The sequence below is a fragment of the Podarcis muralis genome, chromosome 12 (genome assembly GCF_964188315.1).
Source record: "Podarcis muralis chromosome 12, rPodMur119.hap1.1, whole genome shotgun sequence".
Taxonomy (NCBI): Eukaryota; Metazoa; Chordata; class Lepidosauria; order Squamata; family Lacertidae; genus Podarcis; species Podarcis muralis.
In genome coordinates, this window is record NC_135666.1 from 1,471,885 (window position 1) to 1,492,064 (window position 20,180).

General features: G+C 50.6%; 2 protein-coding genes across 3 annotated transcripts in view; both read right to left on the reverse strand.

The window, feature by feature from the left end:
• The window catches only part of SUSD2 (sushi domain containing 2), a 34,474-nt gene extending 24,707 nt beyond the window's left edge, over positions 1-9,767 (reverse strand). Inside the window, exons 1-4 of one of the 2 annotated variants that reach the window (XM_028750316.2) lie at positions 9,545-9,767; positions 7,287-7,488; positions 4,398-4,549; positions 588-755 (exon numbers count right to left, since the gene is read on the reverse strand). In XM_028750316.2, coding sequence (XP_028606149.2) covers positions 588-755; positions 4,398-4,549; positions 7,287-7,488; positions 9,545-9,614 — 592 coding nt within the window. In that variant the 5' untranslated portion in view covers positions 9,615-9,767. Of the gene's footprint in view, positions 1-587; positions 756-4,397; positions 4,550-7,286; positions 7,492-9,544 lie in introns of both variants that reach the window. The other variant, XM_028750315.2, reaches the window with a different exon arrangement.
• A 2,724-nt stretch (positions 9,768-12,491) lies between these two features.
• Positions 12,492-18,557, reverse strand: CIB3 (calcium and integrin binding family member 3). Its single transcript, XM_028750435.2, has 6 exons — positions 17,953-18,557; positions 17,533-17,567; positions 15,326-15,437; positions 15,002-15,149; positions 13,805-14,000; positions 12,492-13,298 (listed from the first exon to the last, which is right to left on the reverse strand). The coding sequence occupies exons 1-6, from the start codon at positions 18,001-18,003 to the stop codon at positions 13,277-13,279; spliced, it is 564 nt and encodes a 187-aa protein (XP_028606268.1). The 5' UTR covers positions 18,004-18,557; the 3' UTR covers positions 12,492-13,276.
• Between the last annotated feature and the right edge of the window lie 1,623 nt (positions 18,558-20,180).

Below are 20,180 nucleotides of genomic sequence, written 5' to 3' on the forward strand. Positions count from 1 at the left end.
GGCATCAGGCGAGCCTCTCTGGGGAGAGCATTCCACATTCAGGGAGCCACCACAGAGAAGGTCTGTTCTTGTGTTGCCATCCTCTGGACCTCTCAGGGAGGGGGGACATAGAGAAGGATCTCAGGTGACGAGCGCAAGGTCTAGGTTGCTTCATATGGTCAGATGCAGTCCTTAAGGTATTGAGGTCCTGAGCCGTGTAGGACTTAAGACATCCCACCACGCGCCACTGAAGGTTTTACTGATATTATCATTATGCTATGTTAAACATTGTCTTGTCAGTTCTGAATGAATGAATGAAATCAGCCCCATCTCCCCCCTGTTATTTCAGATGAGACGAAGGACCAGCTTCGCCTGCTCCCAGCACTTCTCAAAAAGTGGCCAAAAACAGCTGCCCCACAGAAGCCCAGAAGCTGAAAATACAGCTGTCTCCTGCAAGAAAGAGGCCTCACAAATGAGCCTGGATAATGTTTTATTCCAAAAAGGGTCAGTTGCTTTTTATGTATCCAGTTGCTTCATGCTGCACAAGCTTAATATCTGCAATTCCCCAACTCATCACAAGACCCACATGGACACAGGGAGAGGCTTACCTGTTTCATTATAGCCCCAGACTTCAACATTGACGTGGCTGGCTTGAAGCGTCCGATGGTTCCAGGTGACCGTCAGGTTCCCCCCGGTGCCAGGAGTGCCATAGTACTGCCACTTGGTTTCATTCACCAGTGTGCTTTTTTCCAAAGGAGACACTTTGCCGTGATGAACTGCGTGACGGAGCAAAAAGTGGTAATGGTGAGTCACTAGTTTTGCACAGCCCTTGAGCAAGGGAGCTTTTGTTTCTTACTGGCTGAATGATGCTGATGTTGTGGGTTGGGGGTATCAGTTGGGATGATGCCCTGAGTCCTTCCCCATTCTTGGGGTCCTGCACCCAGCAAGGGTTAGAAATAGAGGGTTCTAAACCAGTCAGACTAGGTTCTCTGCAAGACGAGGGCCTTTGCAAGCCATGGAAATGTCCTTCTCAGCATCTCTGAAGAATGAGTCATGTTGCAGGAGCTACAGCTAAGGGATGGGTCTTCTGGGCTAAAGTGAGGAAGGCCCTGATCTGCCCACCATTCCTCCAGGCCAGTGTGCCAGGGATCTCCTGCCAAGCCTCTTCCTATGCCAAGACCTACATTGGCTCCCAGTATGTTTCTGAGCACAATTCATACTGTTGGTGCTGACCTTGAAAGCCCTAAATGGCCTCAACCCTGTATACCTGAAGGAGCATCTCCACTCCCATCATTCTGCCCAGACACTGAGGTCCAGCGCTGAGGGGCTTCTGGCAGTTCCCTCACTACCAGAAGCCAAGTTACAGGGAACCAGGAAGAGGGCTTTTTCGGTGGTGGCGCCCGCCCTGTGGAACGCCCTCCCACCAGATGTCAAGGAGAACAACAACTACCAAGACATCTGAAGGCAGCCCTCTTTAGGGAAGCTTTTGATGTTTAACAGACCACTGTATTTTAATACTTTGTTGGAAGCCGCCCAGAGTGGCTGGGGAAACCCAGCCAGATGGGCAGGGTATAAATAATAAATTAGTAGTAGTAGTAGTAGTAGTAGTAGTAGTAGTAGTAGTAGTTGGTACTTAAGGGGTCGGGGACGTGGGTGGCGTTGTGGGTTAAACCACAGAGCCTAGGCCTTGCCGATCAGAAGGTTGACAGTTCGAATCCCCACAATGGGGTGAGCGCCCATTGTTCAGTCCCTGCTCCTGCCAACCTAGCAGTTCGAAAGCACATCAAAGTGCAAGTAGCTAAATAGGTACCACTCCAGCGGGAAGGTAAACAGCGTTTCCGTGCGCTGCTCTGGTTTGCCAGAAGCGGCTTCGTCATGCTGGCCACATGACCCAGAAGCTGTGCACCAGCTCCCTCAGCCAATAAAGTGAGATGAGAGCCGCAACCACAGAGTTGGCCACGACTGGACCTAATGGTCAGGGGTCCCTTTTCCTTTACTTAAGGGGTCTACCTGAGGAACAGAAGAAAAAGCCAGGACTCCCTCTCACCATGAGAGGAGAGTGAGGCTTTAGAAAGTTGAGCTGTTTCTTGCAGCTTGTTCCCCTCCCAAAATCAGGGGATCCAGGGCTTTTTTCCTAGCTGGAATTCATGGGAACTCAGCTCCAACACCTCTCAGGTGGGTGCCATTACCATGGTAAGAGAACAAAGGAGGCGTTCATGGTGAGTTCTGGCACCTCTTTTCCTAACAAAACAGCACCAGGGATCCAAGACTGGCTCTTCTATGGAAGTTGACCAATCTTACTGATTCTTTGTGAGTGAATTTGAACAAGTTTTGCCAACAGACTGGGATTAGTTCAGTTGTAGATTCGCAGAGATTGCATTTCTTCTGCATTCTGCTCTTACCTTCTACCTGCTCCCCCCCCCTTTTTATTCTTAATAAGGTTCCTTAGGATGACTTCCAAAGTGTTTGCCAAACTCAGAGTTTTAGGTCCTCCCCCCAATAAACACTTGACATTCAGGCTACTGGGAGAAGGGGCGGACCTTGGTAATATGGCACTCTGTGCTTGTCCAGGCTTGGCACGCACTAAGTAGGATTTGAGAAGGAAGGATGAGGACTCTGGGACCTTGTGGGAGCCCTCATGCCTCCTTCCCAAATCCCAGCACCTACTAGGCTTTGGGAAGAAGGCAGGAAGGTGCCCCCTTGGCCCCTGCGCCCTGTGTGGGCAAACCAGCCATGCTGCCCTAAATCCAGCTCTGCTACGAGTTAAAGATTGAAGTTGTAATCTATCTAGCACACCCTGGGAGAGACTCAGAGTGTGGGCTGCTGCTACTATACTCCAAGCAAACCTCAGAGGTGCAGGCTTGAGTTGAGAAGAGCTGAGGCACTGGCTTAGAACCTTTTAAAAGTACTGTGTTTTTTGCTCCACAAGACGCACCTGACCATAAGACGCACCTAGTTTTTAGAGGAGGAAAACAAGAAAAAAAATATTCTGAATGAAACAGTGGATGTATGATTTTTGCGGTTCATGCTGTGGACACAGACATGTGATCTGATGGTGAATTTGGGGTGACCCAATGCAAAAATCCTGAGGATCCATGTGCTTTTACCTCCCCCCTCCCAGGCAGCCTCTAGCATCCCTTATCTCTCTCCCGATCCCACTGATCAGCTGTTTCCTTTCAACACTCCCTTCCCTCCTTTGCCTTAGTGTCTTTTCCTTAGCTGGAGCAGTTTTTTGCTCCTCCTTTTCTTCTAATTTCTCTCCTTATTGCTTTAGTCTTCCTGTTTCCCCCCTTTGCAAGTTTGCTGTCTTTACCTCCCCCCTTCAAGGCAACCTCCTTTATCTCTAGCGTCCCTTATCTCTCTCCCTGATCGGTAAACGATCAGCGGCTTTGTTTCAACAATCACTTCCCTCTTTCTAAAAAACAAAAAGCATGATCTGCTTTTTACCCCTGGGCAAGTCGGCTCCAGGGACCATGCATTTGCTCCATAAGACACACAGACATTTCCCCTTACTTTTTAGGAAGAAAAAAGTGCGTCTTATGGAGCGAAAAATACGGTAATTGCTTTAGTGCATTCCAGATTCCCTTCCATCTGGGCTGCAGGTGTAAGGGTGGCAGCAGCACTGCGGGGCTGTTGTGTCGCAGTTGGCAATGGAGGGGGTGGGAGAGACTGTCTTGGACATCTCTCTTTTGCCACAGGCCTTTCCTCCACCCCCCCCTCTCCTACATGCAAGGGAGAAGAACAAAAGTCAGTGTGTTGTGTGTGAGCTGAGCTGGAAGCAGCCTGGAAGCTGGAAACCCAGAGCCGTGCTTGCTCTGTGCTGGGTCCAAAGCTGCCCTTAATGGAGAAGCAAGGTCTGCTGATGCTGCAAGATGCTTCATCTGATGCTCAGCTTGTATACGTATGTGTAAATAAATAATATAGCCTAAGGACACCACAATCTCTACTGAACCTCTTTCTAAGGAAACCAAACTCTCAGTAAAGCTCAGAATCCTAGGAATGTCTTAACACTCAAACACAGTGGTGGCCAGTAACACTATTTATGGCATGCAAAGAAGCATCCCTGAAATTCTTCTTTAAGAGCAGGCCATGAAAGCAAAGAAGGACATAGCAAGCCCCAGATCTCCTCAGGCAGCCAAGTCCCTCCCAGAGCTGTGTATGACTTATTCTGAACAGCAGCTCTGCGAAGCAGGAAGCAGCAGAGGCAGCAAGGCCCAACATTATCTTCGCCACCCACATTACATCGTGACACAGTTTCAGCCACAGCAGAATCCCTTCCCAAGTGCGGGAAATGAGGGCAGTTGCTTTGGGAACACCCAGCCCTCTCCCTCAAGGAAACCGGCAGAGGACAAGGTACGTGGAGACACAGCTTGGGCTCTCTGGAGATCAGGGAACCTGCAAACTGGAAAACAAGTCACCTGACACCCAGGTTGCCATCCAGGGAAATGTCCGTCCGCCATTGCTGGAAATCTCCAGCTTCAGGATCCCGATCTGGTAGAGCAAGGGGGAGATGCAGTGGACTCGGCCATCTCCAGCCACGTAGCCTCTGGTCTCGACTGACCCTGCAAACCTGTCAACGCCAAAGAGAAACCACAGGGTGACCCAAAGGAGGAAGGGGCAAAGTCAGAGCAGGGGTCGGCTTGAAGGCCCTGGGTTCAAATCCCACCACCTCAGCCGCTTAATTCCTTGGTGGCCCTCCAGGCCAGGTGGACGGTCAGTGGGCCACTCTCCCAGCTCTCCCTCCGTCTTTTCCTTCCGGCATTTTACAGCATGATTGGCTCCTGCCAAGGCCAGCTGGAAGGAATCGTTTTATAAAAGCAAAAGGGATTAAAACTGCAAGCAATTGGACATGTTCACAGTGCAGTATGACAGGCAGGAACAAGAATCGGCACTTGGTGAGATTCGCCAAAGACTTCTACCTGGTTGAAAGCTGACATTCAGTGCTGCGGTGCAAGGTTACAGCTGCAGTCTGGCAGTCCTTCGTTTCCAGAAGAGATGGCTAGTAGGAAAGACTCTTTGGGGAAAGAGATCCCAGTGGAGGAGGAGAAGTAGCAGCTGCCTCTTTAGGACAGACAGATGACCTCGGGTGTCCCCAGCTGCATTGAAGGAAGTAGTTACAAGACCATTCCTAAAGGAAACCCCTGCCCATGAACCCAAGGGAGTGCAATGGCTGTTGACTGGAGGAAGGGGTTTGTGTGGAGAGTTACTAGACCACTTCAGGGTCTCCTGAATGAGACTCATTATCAAGATCCATTTCAACCCGATTTGCGATCTAGTTTTAACACTGGTCGTTCCATCTCTATCTGAAGGACCAATACCAGAAGTCAGGTGGTGCTGGGGAAATCACTGGTTGACCCCACAATCATTTATGCTCTGGGGTTTTACAGGGTTTCATCCTCTCTTGCATTTGTCCCTATTGCCATTCATGTTGTTAGTTTTGGCCCAGTTCTCCAATCTGTCAAACGTGGGAGGATCTGCAGCCAGATCACAAATGCCTGAGTCAGAAACGTATCTTTTAAACTTGGGGCAGGAGGAGGAACAATAGAAAGCACACTTTTCTTTTTATCTCTTGTCCAGAGAGTGCACTGCATTTTGAACCAGACTATGGACTTTTGTAAATTTTGAGGATTCTTGTCTGCCTAATTTTCATCTGCTGAATCCTGCCAAGTCTTCTGATGTGAGGAAACTTTTATATCTTTCTTGTTTACATAAACAGCCTGAGAGCGATTTCTTTGTTAAGAGGGAAACGCAGAAGGGGGGAAATAAATCGAGCTCTGCCCAAGCACCCTTGGATATCATAATTATGCCACATTGTGCAACATTGTCTCTAGAAGCTTCTAGAGATAAGCTGCACACGGATGGCAAATTAGCTCTGCTGAAATAAGTATTCGCATTCTTACACAAGAAGAGGAAGAATAATAAATAAAATATCCTCTCCTACTCATCTAAACCCATTCAACATTATTGTCATATTGAATTCTGGTTCTGTCTTCTGCAGCCTTAGCTACCCCTCCCAGTTTGGTGTCATCTGCAAATTGGATGAGCATCCCCTCAATTCCTTCGTCCCAGTCATTTATAAAGATGATGAACAACAACGGGCCCAGGACAGAAACCTGCAGCACCCCACTTTTCCCCAGGGTGACGAGGAACCATTAATGAGTGCTCTCTGGGTTTGGTCAGTCAACCAGATACAGATCCACCTAAGTGTTACCTTGTTCAGCCCACATTGTATTCTCTGCAGGAATATCATTGGGGAATTTGTCAAAAGCCTTACCGAAATCAGAACAAAGAGTCTGTTCTTTCAGGTAGGGGGAAATGAAAGATGCTCCAGCGATGGGACCTGGGATCTCCCAGCCCTGGGAAGCTATTTGGGCCCTGCCCTATTTCAAACAGGAGCACACACAGATCTCCATGGCAACACTGGGCGATGTGCACTCTTCCCTCCCTCTTATTGGTTTTTATCATGCCGTTCCCCTTTCTCACTGCTGCAAACCTGTGAGGAGCAGGTCTGCCTGGAAGGCAAAATCCCTGGCTGGGAGCACCTGACCATTTGCTCTGCATCCAACGTGCTCCCATTGCTGGTTTTTGAAACCAGGTACACACTGGATTAACCACAACCCACCTCTATCCTGTAGTTCAGGCACAGGCAAACTCAGCTCTCCAGATGTTTTGAGACTACAATTCCCACCATCCCTGACCACTGGTCCTGTTAGCTAGGGGTGATGGGAGTTGTAGTTACTTGAGAAAGACTGCTCTGTGCTGTGTTTCCCCCTCAAACCAGCTTCCATCTGAATGGAAATCTTAAGCCACATTAACTTCGTAATTAAGCTGAAGTGCAGGACAGGCCCACCCATGAGGCGAGGTGAGGCAGTTGCCTCAGGGAGCAGATCTGGGTTTGGGGAGTGCGCTGCTCACATCCTCCGTGCCCCTCTGCCATGCCTCCCACCCCACACTGCCTGCTCCTTTGCAGTCTCCTTTTCTCTCTGCTTTCCTGCAGGCAGTGGGGTGTGTGGGGGGGGTTGTCTTTTTGCTTTGCCTCAAGCAGCTGAGGTGTGTACACTTGTGGCAGCCACTGCACATGGGCAGATGATGGCTTCGCAAATAAAGAGTTTGGGGAAGGGGGGGTTGCAGGGTCAGGGAAACCCAACAGCTCATGCAAATCCGGAAAAGACCCTCCCCCAACAACCTGAAAATGTGACCCGAAATGCGGGGGGGGGCCCCACTAACATGTGCATTAATGCACACATGCATCCCAGGCCAAGTGCCTGTATCGTGAGCTACCAATCCTTCTGGAAATCTCAGCTCACCTGCAAATCACGGTGGAAGAGCCACTGAAGGTCACGTTGAGAAGGCTAAAGTCTTTCCCCCCAAGGAGGGTTCCTGAGTAGGGAGAGGCGTTCAGGCAGAATTCCCAGTAGTCGGGGCAGCAGATTCCCAGGGACTCACAGGTTGCGTGGCAGGAGCAGCTGCTTCGAGGTGTCCCACAGTGACCAGAGCAGGAGTCTTGGGCTACTGGTTGGAAAACCGGAAGGAAGTTCAGAAAGGTCTTGGCAAGAGTTGCCTCCTTTGTGCACCAGAGCAAAGGGATTTCCCTGTGGGGGGGGGCTGGGGGAGCCGTCCTCCTTCCTCTAGCTCTCACTTGGAGACCTGCGCTTCTTTCAATGGGTGGTCAGCTGAATGCTCTGAACTAGGGCTGGCCAGTGTATCAATATATCATCCAGAACCGCTTTGATACTGGTTTCGTGTTTTTGACCTGGGCATATATCAGGAATCGTGATGTGTGCGAGAGTGTTTGTGTCCTATGCAAAAAAAATCACAGGATGGGGAAAACTATGAAGCCAGCCAATGACTCTGCATAGCTCCACCCTTATTTCAGACATTGTGATATATCAATATATTGCAAGGTTTAGCTGGTGATATATTGCGATGTTGAAAACCAGATATTGCCCAGCCCTACTTTGGAGGAGGGAGTGTTTCCTCTTGGCCTGGGAGAAGCTGGGGGTGTGTGAGGGGTGTTTGCTTGGCTCCCTCCTCCCAGCCTGAAAATCTCCCGGAGAAACCACTGGTGGCCTTTGCTCTTCCAGGACACCTGTGCTCTCTCAGCACCTGCTACCTTTCGACTGAGGTTAGGCACCAGCCGCCTTCCGCCTTTCTTGAACACGCACACATGCACCAGGCCCCTGAGCTGTGGACCGAGTTGTGCAATGCGCATTGACCCGCCTGAGAGCCCAGGCTGGGCTGATGAGGGCAAAGTCCCGCCCCCCCCTCCCGGCTTGGTGAGGGATCCAAAGATTACATGCAAACCTTTGGTCTCTTATCCAAGCCGTTTGCATGGGTCGTTCTCCTGGATCCCCCTCTTGGGCCTTGTTCCACTGCTCTCAGAGAATAATACAGTTGTAGAGTCCGAAGGGACCCAAAGCGCCATCTAGTCCAAACCCCAGGAATGCAGGAAGGAATCACAGCTGGTGTGGGTTTGGGGGTGCTGCCCCTATCATGACTCCTCTCACAAATGGCTTCTCCTCTCCCCCCCCCCCGGCTGTCTCGGGCAAGAACCCCATTTAGGCTCATTTAACCAGTGTGAGTCCAGGTTGTGCTTCCCTTTCGCCACTTGGCCGGCTGGGAAGATGTTTCTGACCGGAGATAGTTTCAACCTTTCCTCTCTGCCAGAGACGTGGGTGGCGCTGTGGGTTAAACCACAGAGCCTAGGACTTGCCAATCAGAAGGTTGGCGGTTCGAATCCCCACGACGGGGTGAGCTCCCATTGCTCGATCCCAGTTTCTGCCCACCTAGCAGTCCGAAAGCACGCCAGTGCAAGTAGATAAATAGGTACCGCTCCGGCGGGAAGATAAATGGCGTTTCCGTGCGCTGCTCTGGTTCGCCAGAAGTGGCTTAGTCATGCTGGCCACATGACCCGGAAGCTGCACGGCGGCTCCCTTTGGCCAATAAAGCGAGATGAGCGCCGCAACCCCAGAGTTGGTCACGACTGGTCAGGGGTCCCTTTACCTTTACCTCTGCCAGAGCTGGGGTACTTTGCATAGCTGGGCACTTACTGGCTGACTGTTTCAGCCTCCCACCCTGCCCACTGCAGCAGCCCCTTCCTCCCAGGGCTGCCTCTTGCTTTTGCAACACATCTCCCCACCACGACCACCCGAGTCCATGGGGACCCGCCCCCTTCCCAGGCTGCTGCTGCTGCTACCCAACCGCCCCTCTGAATCTGGCCATGCCAACGCTCCGTGGCTGCCACCCTCCCGTTCTGGTTGCCTGGGGCTGCCCCTGAGCTGATGGTGAAGAGCCCAAGAGCCCCATTCCATCCCTGCTCTGGATTAGTCCCAGGAACAGAGGAAAACACAAGGAAGCAAAACAGAAGGAACCCTCCGGCTGCCGAAGGGGAACAGCGAGAACAAGCTCGACTCCTCTGCCCGTGTTTTGGATGTCAGTAGCATCAGGATCTGGCTGCGCGCTCAGTCCGCCCACCCAGCCTGCGGTTTTATAACCTGGTCCACCTGCTGGAACTATCCTGTTTCGGATTAGACGCGAGACAGAGCCGACCTGCCCTTGAACTTACCTGATCCCAGTAAAACAAGGCTGCAGAAGACGACGAGGGAGAAGGAGGCTCTCCTGCAAATCGGAATCATACTTTGCTTGCGGCGTTTTATCTCCCCCTCACGCTGTCCTCCCGGGTGGGGAGGCTCTTTGCAGATCTTTCCCTCGGGAGGGAGAAGAGATCCGAGCAGCTCAAAGTTTCTTGAGGAAATGTTTACAGGAGGGAAGACGCGGCAGCGGGTCACATTCCTTCGCGCTGCCAGGCACGCCTCCCTCTTGCCCAGATGGCAGCAGCAGCAGCAGCAGCAGCAAAAGCAGACCTGCCCGGTGCTGAGGCAACTGCGAAGGAGCATGGCCTGCTCCGCGCTTGCTCCCCTTCCCGCAGGCCGGCCGAGAGGGCTCTCCTCCTTTCGCTGCTCTGCCCTGGCATTTTGGAGGCAGGGTGTCCCCGAAAGACCCTGGAGCAGTTCGCTTGGCTTTGTTTCACTTCACTTTAATTAAAAATATATCCAAGAAACACAACACACGTGGGAATTCCCGACAGCAAAGTCTCTTGCTCCATACATAAGAAACAGGCATTGGAAAGGAAACGGAAAGGGGGGAAATCGACACACAGAAACCCCAAAAGCAGAGCCCTGCTGTGCTGGGAAAAGAGAGCTTTCCTCCTCTCTGACCCCCCAGCAGTTTATTTCTAGTGCAAAAGTCCATAAATGTAAATGGACTCTCCTCCCCCCGCAACTTGTTAAAATCAGGATCTTTATTCATTGACATCACAGAGGCTGAGGAGGTCCCATCTGTGGCCACGAGCAAGGGGGCTTTTTCTGCGCCAGCACGCCCCCCTCAGGGACCCCCTGGCTGCCCCAAGAGTTCGCTGAGACCCCCACTCTCTTTCCTCCCACTCTGCTGACAGCCAGAAGAGACTCTCCTGTTGATTCCGCAGCACCTGCCAGTTATTTGCTGGGGGTTCCCTGTGCTGTTTCTCCTTTGTTCTTACGCCTTTTTATTCTTCCCGTTTTCTTTGGGTTTTTGGTGCATTAAAATCCTGCCGTTGTTGTACTATGAGCCACTTCGTGACTTGAAAAGTGGGGCGCAATTATCTAGGCAAATAGATACACAACTGCAACATATGCATTGCGGGGGGGGGTTTGGACTAGATGACCCTTGGTGTCCCCTTCCAACTCTCCAATTCTATGATATGCCTCCCCTTCCTGACCCCATCACTATCCCCCAGTTCTATGTTGCAATCATTTCTTCCAACATTCATCCCCAAGATTTTTAATTTTTGTTCACTAACCCCCCTTATACAGATAAGTGGAAGGTTGGCATCTGGCGCGTAGCTGTCAACTTTTCCCTTTTCTTGTGAGGAATCCTATTTGGAATAAGGGAATTTTCCTTCAAAAAAGGGAAACGTTGACAGCTATGATCTGGCGGCTGGCAGGGAATCCACAGCTGTTTGCCCTCCCTCCACACACCTCATTCCACTCCTTTTGGGTTTTCTGTAGCTCTGGCCACCGATCTCTGCTGTAAAAGTGGGTGCAGATTCACCCATTAAGCTTCATTTCTGACATGACCCTGGCGATGGTTCAGGATGCAGGTTTCTAGGCTTGTAGCCGGCCAGCAGGAGCTCAGGTGGCCAGATGTGGACCAGCAAATGGCAGCTGGATCTTGACAGACTTGTGATGGGCTCCAAGTTCTGGAGTCCAGGAGGTGGGAAGGCAGCCTGTTCTGGGTGGGGCTGCTCTTCCCTGGACGGAGCAGGATCATGGCTTGGGGAAAGTCCTGGATCCGCGTTTGACACAAGAGGTCCAAGTGGCTGAGAGCGCTTGTCCCCAGCTCTGGTCCCTTCTGGACAGAGGGAACTTGGTCATGGTCCTCTCTGCCCTGGCCTCTGACACCTGAGATGTGCATTTGCAGGACCTCTGGCTTGTAATTTCATAGAATCCTAGAGCTGTAGAGTGGGAAGGGACCCTGAGGATCATCTAGTCCAACCCTCTGCAGTGCAGGAATAGGCAGCTGTCCCATATGGGATCCAACCTGCAACCTTGGCATTATCAGCACCACACTCTAACCAGCTGTTTTTAATACTGAGTTTTGAATCATTGGGACCTGCACTGGGACCTGCTGGTGAAGAAGGGCAGGTAATGAATTTGATTTTTAAATTATTAACACTATTGCTGCTAATCATAATATCATCTGCTATCTTCGTAGTTGCAGACAAAATCTCTTTCCACTGAGCACATTTTAATAACGGTGTATACGTGTTTCTTGCATTTATAGACCAGTTTGTCTCCTCACTCAAAATTGCCCTGTGAGGTAGGCCAGGCTGGGGCTGTTAGTGGGCCAAATGCCCTCACTGGGCTCTCCCTTGACAGGCCTGACCATCTCCCCTTGACAGGTGAGGTAGCCAACCAGGCCAGAAGGTCCTTGCTTGAAAAACACACAGTTGCTGGACTCACCCAATTCTACTGAACAGGAATATGAAAAGGAAGTGGATTATAGGAAGGGCATGGTAGGCCAGCTTCAACGTTTCCTTCGTTTGTTGCAGGTATTTTATTTTTGGTGGAAACGGGACTCTTTTTTTTGCACCTACACACACACACACACACACACACACACACACACACACAGCACAAAGGCTTCTGTTTCCAAAAAGGACGGGAGTGGGGCACAGTCTGATCTCTCCACCCCTGTTCTCTGTGACGTGGAGGGGAAGATAAAGGAAAAGCAGGACATTCCGGGATCAAATTAGAAACTGGAGTGGCTTCTGTAATTCTGGGACTGTCCCTGGAAAACAGGGACACTTGGCGGGTGGGTGCATCAGACATATTTTGCCCCTGAAGACCAGTTGCTCAGGGTCACCGGTGGGAGTGGGCTGTGGAGCTCAGGTCTCCTTGTGGGCTCTGGCCAGCCACAAGGGAAGCCACACACTAGAGTGGGGGTGGTCTGACCCAGCAACAGGGCTCTTCCAATGTCCTTAGTGTTGAATTTTAATTCAATTTACCAAGAAAAACGCACAGAAAAGCTCAAGATACACGTTGATCTACCCACATGTAGTTGTTATCTCTGAGAAATGTAGAAAATAACAGGATATATTTATACAAATTCTTCAAACTCACACAACCCTTTAAAAATTAGCTGATGAAGGTGAATACATCGAAACAGGGCCCTGTCCTGGTTTCTGATCCATAATTGTCTTCTGACTTCTGCTCAATGATTGAAACTAAGACCTTCACGTCGAACCTGACTATGGACTAACATGAACTTATCTCTACTCATAAACTCTTATCTCTAATTCTGTAACGAATTGCTGTGTTATACATATCCTTATGCGTTTGTAATCTCTGTTTGAGTTTGTAATCCTTGTCAGAATACATACTTTTGAATGGATTAGTTTTTGTTATAATTGACCATTGATTTGTGAGTAGGGACCACTCCCACTACTGAAACTTATATTGGCCTGAGTTCTTGGTGTGCTTTTTTCCTGGAATTTTATTTCAAGGCTGGCTGCCTTTCTGTATGTCAGATGGGGGGGGGGGACAGAAACCCGGCTGCATTGTTATATCAAGTTGGGAAGAGACCACACCATGGGTTAAGCAAGAGGCAAAAGGAAGGTCTGCTCCACCCCAGCCCCCCGACAGGAGCCCTGGGGAGGGAGCTCCAGGCCTCATCCGCTGATCCAGCTCCAGAAGAGGCAGCAGCAGAAGCAGCAGCAGCAAGAGAGTTTCTGGCTCTCTGTGGGTCTCTGGAGTTTGGGTCAGATTCTGATATGAAAAGTGCTGTTGAAAAACAACAAGAACCCTTCAGCATTGGTGACCCACGGTCAGAAAAGGACATCAGCAAAGATGGGGAGTTTAGCATGCAAACAACAGCAGGTGGAAGCTGAACTCCAGGCCTCCTCGTGGCTGAGAGAGAGACTCCAACTAGCTTAGGGGGAAATGCACCTCTCCTGGCTGAGACGCTTGGCAGCACAGCCAGGGCCGGCTGGGCGATGACGGGCTGCGTGAATCTGTCCTGGGGAGAGACGGATGCCCAGGCTGAGCTCAGCAGACTGTGTCTGAGAGCAAAGGCCCAGGACGTCTCACGAGGCACCTGCTTCATCGCTCTGCATGAGATGGGCAGGGGATGGATGGGACGAATGCCGAAGGGCAACCTCGGGCTACTCTCACCTTGTTTGGCTTTCTTAGCACCCTCTGCTCTGAGAACGGTCCCCCCGGAGCTCCTTGTTCCAGAGCCCGACAGCCCAGAGAGGGAAGGAAGGCCACGGCCGGGCAGTTTCCATTACCTGAGGAAGTCAGGCGCTCGAACGATCATGTGCTGGAAGTCTTCCAGGGACAGCTTGCCATCATTGTCCAAGTCGGCTTCCTCCATCACCTTGTTGCACACCAGGCACACCTCCTCCGGGGTCAACTCTTTGCGGGTCAGCTTGTTCACCGTCTTCTCCAGGTCGGATTTGCAGATGTAGTCATCATCGTTGAAATCTGCAGATAGAGGAGTAATTGGGGACCTCAGGGCCGGAGCAGGGGAAAGCTCCACTGCTTCTGAGCTTACACATGATCCCCTCAGAAGGTCATCTCCCTGCTTGGGCGGGGAGAGTAGTGCCAGAGCCATGGCAGGGAGGCAGGGTGGGGGGAGGCCTGCTTATGGGGGCTGGGGTGGGGGTGCCAGCATTGCTTCAAACACCTGCCCTTTGGAAATGGGCTTCCTTGGCTCAGGTGCACAGGGGAGTCCGCTGCAGTGTTTGTGGAGCACCACAAACCACGTCCACAAATGAACACACAATGCGGAGCCTCTGCTTCTCAGAGAGATTCCCACTGCCCACTTGCCAGTAACTTCTTGGGCTTCCTTCAATGCTTTTGATAAATCATGGCAGGCAGAAATTCAGGAGGTGCAGTTTCCCCGTCACTTGATCTCTTTGCGGGTCCAGCTGCCCCTCTGGCCTCTTCTCCTGCCCCCAAGAGCCGCCTCTCTCCCTTTCCCATTGCTGGAGTGACTGGCAGCTGGTGAAGTTGTGTGGCAATGCTCCTCTTCAAAGAGCCCACGCCCAACTCCCAGGACCCCTTCCCTGCGGCTGCCACTCATCAAGTGGTGCACCTACATTTTGGGGGTCTGAAGCTTGATAATAATAATAATAATAATAATTTATTATTTATACCCCGCCCATCTGGCTGAGTTTCCCCAGCCACTCTGGGCGGCTCCCAATCAGTGTTAAAAACAGTACATGAATTGTCATGGGGGGCCCTTTGCAACCAGCAATGAGGACTGGATAACCCATTCAATGGGGCTGTTCCATGACAGATCACTGACTCTCGAACTTTGGGATTGTTGAAATAAATACCACAAAATATATATTAGTCAATATGACTCAAATCAATGCAACTCAAATTGGGTCTAGTTTTAAGCAACGTAGACACTTCTGGGATCCTCTGGGATTAGGAGATTAGCATGATTACTTTCCTGGTAGATATTCCCCTGACCTTACCGTAGATTTTGAAGGCGTAATAAGCCTTGAGATCCCGAGGAGCCATTTCACTCATCACCGAGAACATATCCAGGAAGTCATCTAAGGTCATGTTGCCCTCCCCATCCTCGGAGAAGACCTCTGCGATGCGCTGCCGGAAGGGGTTGTCCTGAGGAAGGAGATGGGGTGAGAAGGAAACCAGCCCGGCTTCAGGGCCTCCTCCCCATTCCCCCTGGGGCAGCCTCACTTCATGGGCAGGTGAGACAGCTGGTGCCAGGCAGCCTCTCCCCACAGAGTCTTCCCTGGGAACTGAGCCCCAGGGCCCCTGCCCACCGCCTCCTGTACCTTCAGCTCCGGCATGCTGCCAATGAGTTCGTAGGGGAGCTTCACGTTGGGCTTCTTCGTGTAATCAAGCGGGACCAGCTGAGGGGCCAGGTCACGGTACCTGTCAAACAACCTGCAAGCAAGGAAAGGAGTCTTTCTCACCTGTGGGATGCAGGACCAGGTCGTGGAGGAAGGGTGTGGCTTCTCTCGAGTATGCTGGACTGGCAGGAGTCAATCATCACTGAGCAACATGCAAGGAGTCATCCAAGATGACTTGCACTGGTCCAAATATCAGGGCAGCTCACATCTCTGGCCTTCCCACCAAGCAAGGCAGAAGAAAGAGAGCGTTTGGCCAAGCAGCTCTGAAGCTGCTCTGTTATTTACAGTCAAATGTCTGGAGGCAAGGAGAGGTCAGCAAACCCAAGGAGTCTTCTTCTCAGCTGCTGCCTAGAGGAAGCAGCAGGCAGAGGGTGTCCTTCTCCCACAAAAAGTTAAAAACCAGGGAGAGGAAGAACCGATCAAGGCTATGCTAAGAATCTGAAAATGTTAGGGGGACTCAGACTGCCACACAGGCCTGTGTGCGAGGGAAGAGAAGGGGGCACAGTAGGGTTTCTTTTGGGGTGGTTGTCTTTGTGTGTGTGTTGCTGATAATTCTGTACATTCAGGTACTTCTTCCCTGCACCGCCCCACCAACAGGGAATGCTCCTGCAATCCTCGGCTCATTTACTTAGGTCCAGATCCCCAGGCGCCATTGGATGCAGTAGGACCTACTTCCAAGTAAGCACGCATTGGCACAGGAGGCCTAAGTGATTTTGTGCTCAGTCCGTTCTAAAGGGCATTTACCTGTTTCCATTTCCTAAAAGGTTTTGTCTAAATGTGCATCTTGCGTTTGCTTTTGGTATGTTGGGTTTCTTACTGTTTTCTTGTTCCGACTTTCTTGTTGGCTGCCTCAAAACAGGCATTAAAAAAAGGCAGGATATAAATCCTAACTAAGCTGATCCTTTGCCCCTGCCTGCTCAGAAGCGCAGGCCATTAAACTCTGTGGGATTTCCTCTTGGATTTGCATGCAGAGCACTGCAGCAGAATGCGCTCACTAGAAGGGAAGTCTAAAAAGTGGGAGCGGGAGTGGGGGGTCTCCTCCTCCTCTGCCTCCTTTTTGCTTCCTTTGTTTACTCAGCAATGGGCTGTCATCAGAGAAAGTGGCAGAGAACAAAGAGGCAGAAGTTTCAAAAGGGCTCCCTATCAATAATGAATGCCTTATTCATGATACAATTATGGTCTTGGCTTCCATTCCAGACATGAAAACATGCCCATACTTAGGTTTCATCAATGCCCCTTTCACTCAGCCTGTGTCCCTTGCTACATGTCACACAGCAAATGGCAGAGGGGAGGGGGCGCATTTCTCCTGGGCTGGACGCTCCCCCTGCCTTGCTCTGAGACCCCTCAGCCTGCGAGCCTTGGGCCTCCCTTCCTGGGCACTTATCTGTTTATTCACTGCATTAATATATTGCCTTTTCTTTTGGGGAGCTCAAAGCTGTGCCCATGGCTCTCCTATTCTAGCTTCATTACACCCCTGTGAGGTGGGCTAGATGGACAGGTAGAGAAGGGCTGGTAGCTGGATGTGAACTCGCTTCTCCCAAGGGGCTCAAACTCTAACCACTCCACCACATTATCTCTGCAGAGTCTCAGCTGGGGGAGCTCAAGAGGCCACAGGAACCAAATGGTTTGGAGTTTATTTGGAAATATTTTGAGTGTTTTGTGCTCAGCTCCTTTCCGCTTTCTCATTTGGAAGTCTCAAAGTTCAAAACTGAATAAACTTACTAAGAAGGAAACTATGACTCCCAAGGGAGTTCTAGCACCTTCTTCCGTCTCACATACTGGATTACCCAATGGCTCAGTTTTGTTGAGCGAGAGTCTTAAAAGGCCACTTGGAACCCCCTGATTTAGGCTTCTCTGCTGCAGGGACCCCAAACTGATCCTGCCACTTCCAGCCCCCCCCCCCCCGTCAGCTCAGCAGAGGGGATTTCCAGAATGCGGAGCTGAAGGGCGAGCGGGGCCAGGCGCATTTCATCGCTTATGGGCATCTGTGAAAGGCAGTTCCCGCCTCAGCTTGGGGAAAGGCGGGGAAAGGCCGCTCTGCTTCAGCTGCCCCCCCCCCCTCCGGGCTTTTAACAAAGGATAATTCTGACGCAGGTATTTGGATTCTGTAGCCAAACGCATAGTCTCACCTGAGAATTTCTTTCCGTGTGAAGAACGTTGCATCCTGAAACAGAAAAGAAATATGAAATCAGGCAGAGAGGGGAGTCTGCGAAGGCTGGAGACCCCCCCCCCGGAGTGATTTCTGATCTTCTGGTAAAAATCCTCTCCTACCCCGCCCCCACCCCCGTGCTGTACAGACATTAGCCGTAAAAATAAGCTCTTTGAATCCAGGAAAAGGCAGGTTGCTGCTGCTTTGACTCCATCTACTGCTGCTGCTTATGGACACACTCCTCGCAGGGCTGCGTTCACACATGGCATTCGCACTCGTGTGGCTTGTCTGCATGTTGGCTTGAAAAAGCAGCCGCTCCCGCTTCCTGCCCGGCATTAGCAAAGCTCTGGCGAGCGCGCAGGGATGGAAGCTCCCGCGCTGCGTCCGCAGGTGCTCTTACCTGATAGGCGTCCAGCTGCTCCGGAGTGAAGATGGTTTGCTTGTTACCCATCTCTGAGCCCTGGGCCCCCTCGTCCCATGGCTCCTGCCCCCGAAGCTGCCTTTCGAGAGAGGCGTCTGGCTGGGGAGGTTAGGAAAAGCTCCAGCAATCGGGCTCTCCGGGAGTGGAGGGGATCAGGTATCGCCCGCTCGCTCTCCTCCATGGACCTCCGGATCATAATAGAGGCATTTCATCAAATCTTCAGTCCGGAGGCGGCACCAGGTGCATGTCCAGCATCACTCACCTGCTGCCCGCGGCGCGCGCCGGCCCCGGAGGGCTCAGGTTACGCGGCGGGTGCCAAGGCCCGCTCCTGGCTCGCTCTGGGCGCAAGGGAAGGGGCTGCTGCGCGCGGACGGAGCGGCTTCAGCTCGGCTCCGTGGCGCGGCCTGGCGGCCTCCCTCCTGCTGCCGGGAGGTCTCCCTGCTTCGCCCTCAGCATCTCCCCAAGTGGACTGGAAGAAAAGTGGCGCTGAGCAGCCAGCCCTGCATTGTCCCAACCACCCAATGGAAAGATGTTCGGCCCCAGAGAGAGAGATGGGGAGATGGCGGGAGGGAACCTCTCTCTCTCTCTCTCTCTCTCTCTCTCTCTCTCTCTCTCTCTCTCTCTCTCACACACACACACACACACACACACACACACACACTGCCCACATGGCTGTGCATTTACAGCTAGCAGCCAACCATCTGGTTCACTGAAACGGAATTCAAAATCTCTGAAAACGTCAACACACTTGTTTATTTATTTATCTATTTATTTATTTCATTAAAATGTATACACCACTTGACTGTAAAAAAGAAAGAAAGCTCAAAGCGGTTAGAAAAGAATAAAACAATAAATTTATCAGTAAATTTATCAGCCTCAACCAGAGCCAGGGCTTTTTCGGCTGTGGCTCCAACCTGGTGGAACGCTCTGTCACAAGAGACCAGGGCCCTGCAGGACTTGACATCTTTCCGCAGGGCCTGCAAGACGGAGCTGTTCTGCCAGGCCTTTGGTCGGGCTTCAGTCTGACTCCCTCTCCCCTTTCATAAGAACTTGCATGAAAGTGGCCTCCCAATCACAGGCCCATATAAGTTCAGCACAAACAGTTGGGCCTGGTGAGCATTCAAGGTCCCCAACCCTAATCTGCAGGTTGCCGTCCGATTGGATTTTATTCTGATCCTGATCTGATTTGAGGATGTATTTTAATTGATTGTCTGATTTTATGTTAATGTGTTATACATTTGATGTTAGCCGCTGTGAGCCCGGCTTCGGCTGGGGAGGGCGGGATACAAATTATTTATTTATTTATTTATTTATTTATTTATTTATTTATTTATTTATTTTTATTATTATTGAAAGTTAACAACAACTATTTAACGCATTAAAAAAAATCAAAATCAGAGATAAACTAAAAGCAGATTAGAACACACCCCATCAATCTCAATATCTGGCTAGGCTTTTCTAAAGTTGTTGGCAGAGGCTGAAAAGAGCGCCTGCCTGATAATGATAATAATAATAATAATAATAATAATAATAATAATAATAATAATAATAATAATTTTTTATTTATACCCCGCCCTCCCCAGCCAAGGCCGGGCTCAGAGCGGCTTACAAGCAATAATAAAAACAAGAAGAATGATTACAACTTAAAAACAAAAATAAAATACAACATTAAAATAATGGGACATTAAAATTGTTCAGTTTCTGTTAATTGGTTCTCATGGGAAACTTGCAGATTCTAGCTTCGCACAATTAACTCAGGGCAGTGTCAATTTACTCTTGGCAGAAAGCCCAGGTCTGCTTGACCTAGAAACTACTTACTCTGATTGGTTAACGACCAGCACTCTGCTCTGTTATCTAGGGATTGCTAGCACAGTTTGATGTGAGGTGTGTTAGGAGTAGAAGTGCTGTGTATGGTTTTGAGAGAGAGAAAGAGAGGATTTATTTTGCTTTTTTTTGTATGCAGAAACTCTGCTGGTTTTATTTTTCCTTTTTAATAAATCCTGTAAATAGTTATTCTGAGTCTAGCTGACTAGTCATTACTGCCGCAACTAGCTTCCTCGCTGTGCAGGAAAACTCTGCTACGTTTGGGCTAAAGCCAATAGGGCTATGCCTGACACTTCAAAGTTCCATGAAAAATATAGCCTCATCGCAGGAGGAGAAGGAAAAGAAAAAAGAAAGAGAGGGAGGGAGGGAATCAAATTGGCTCC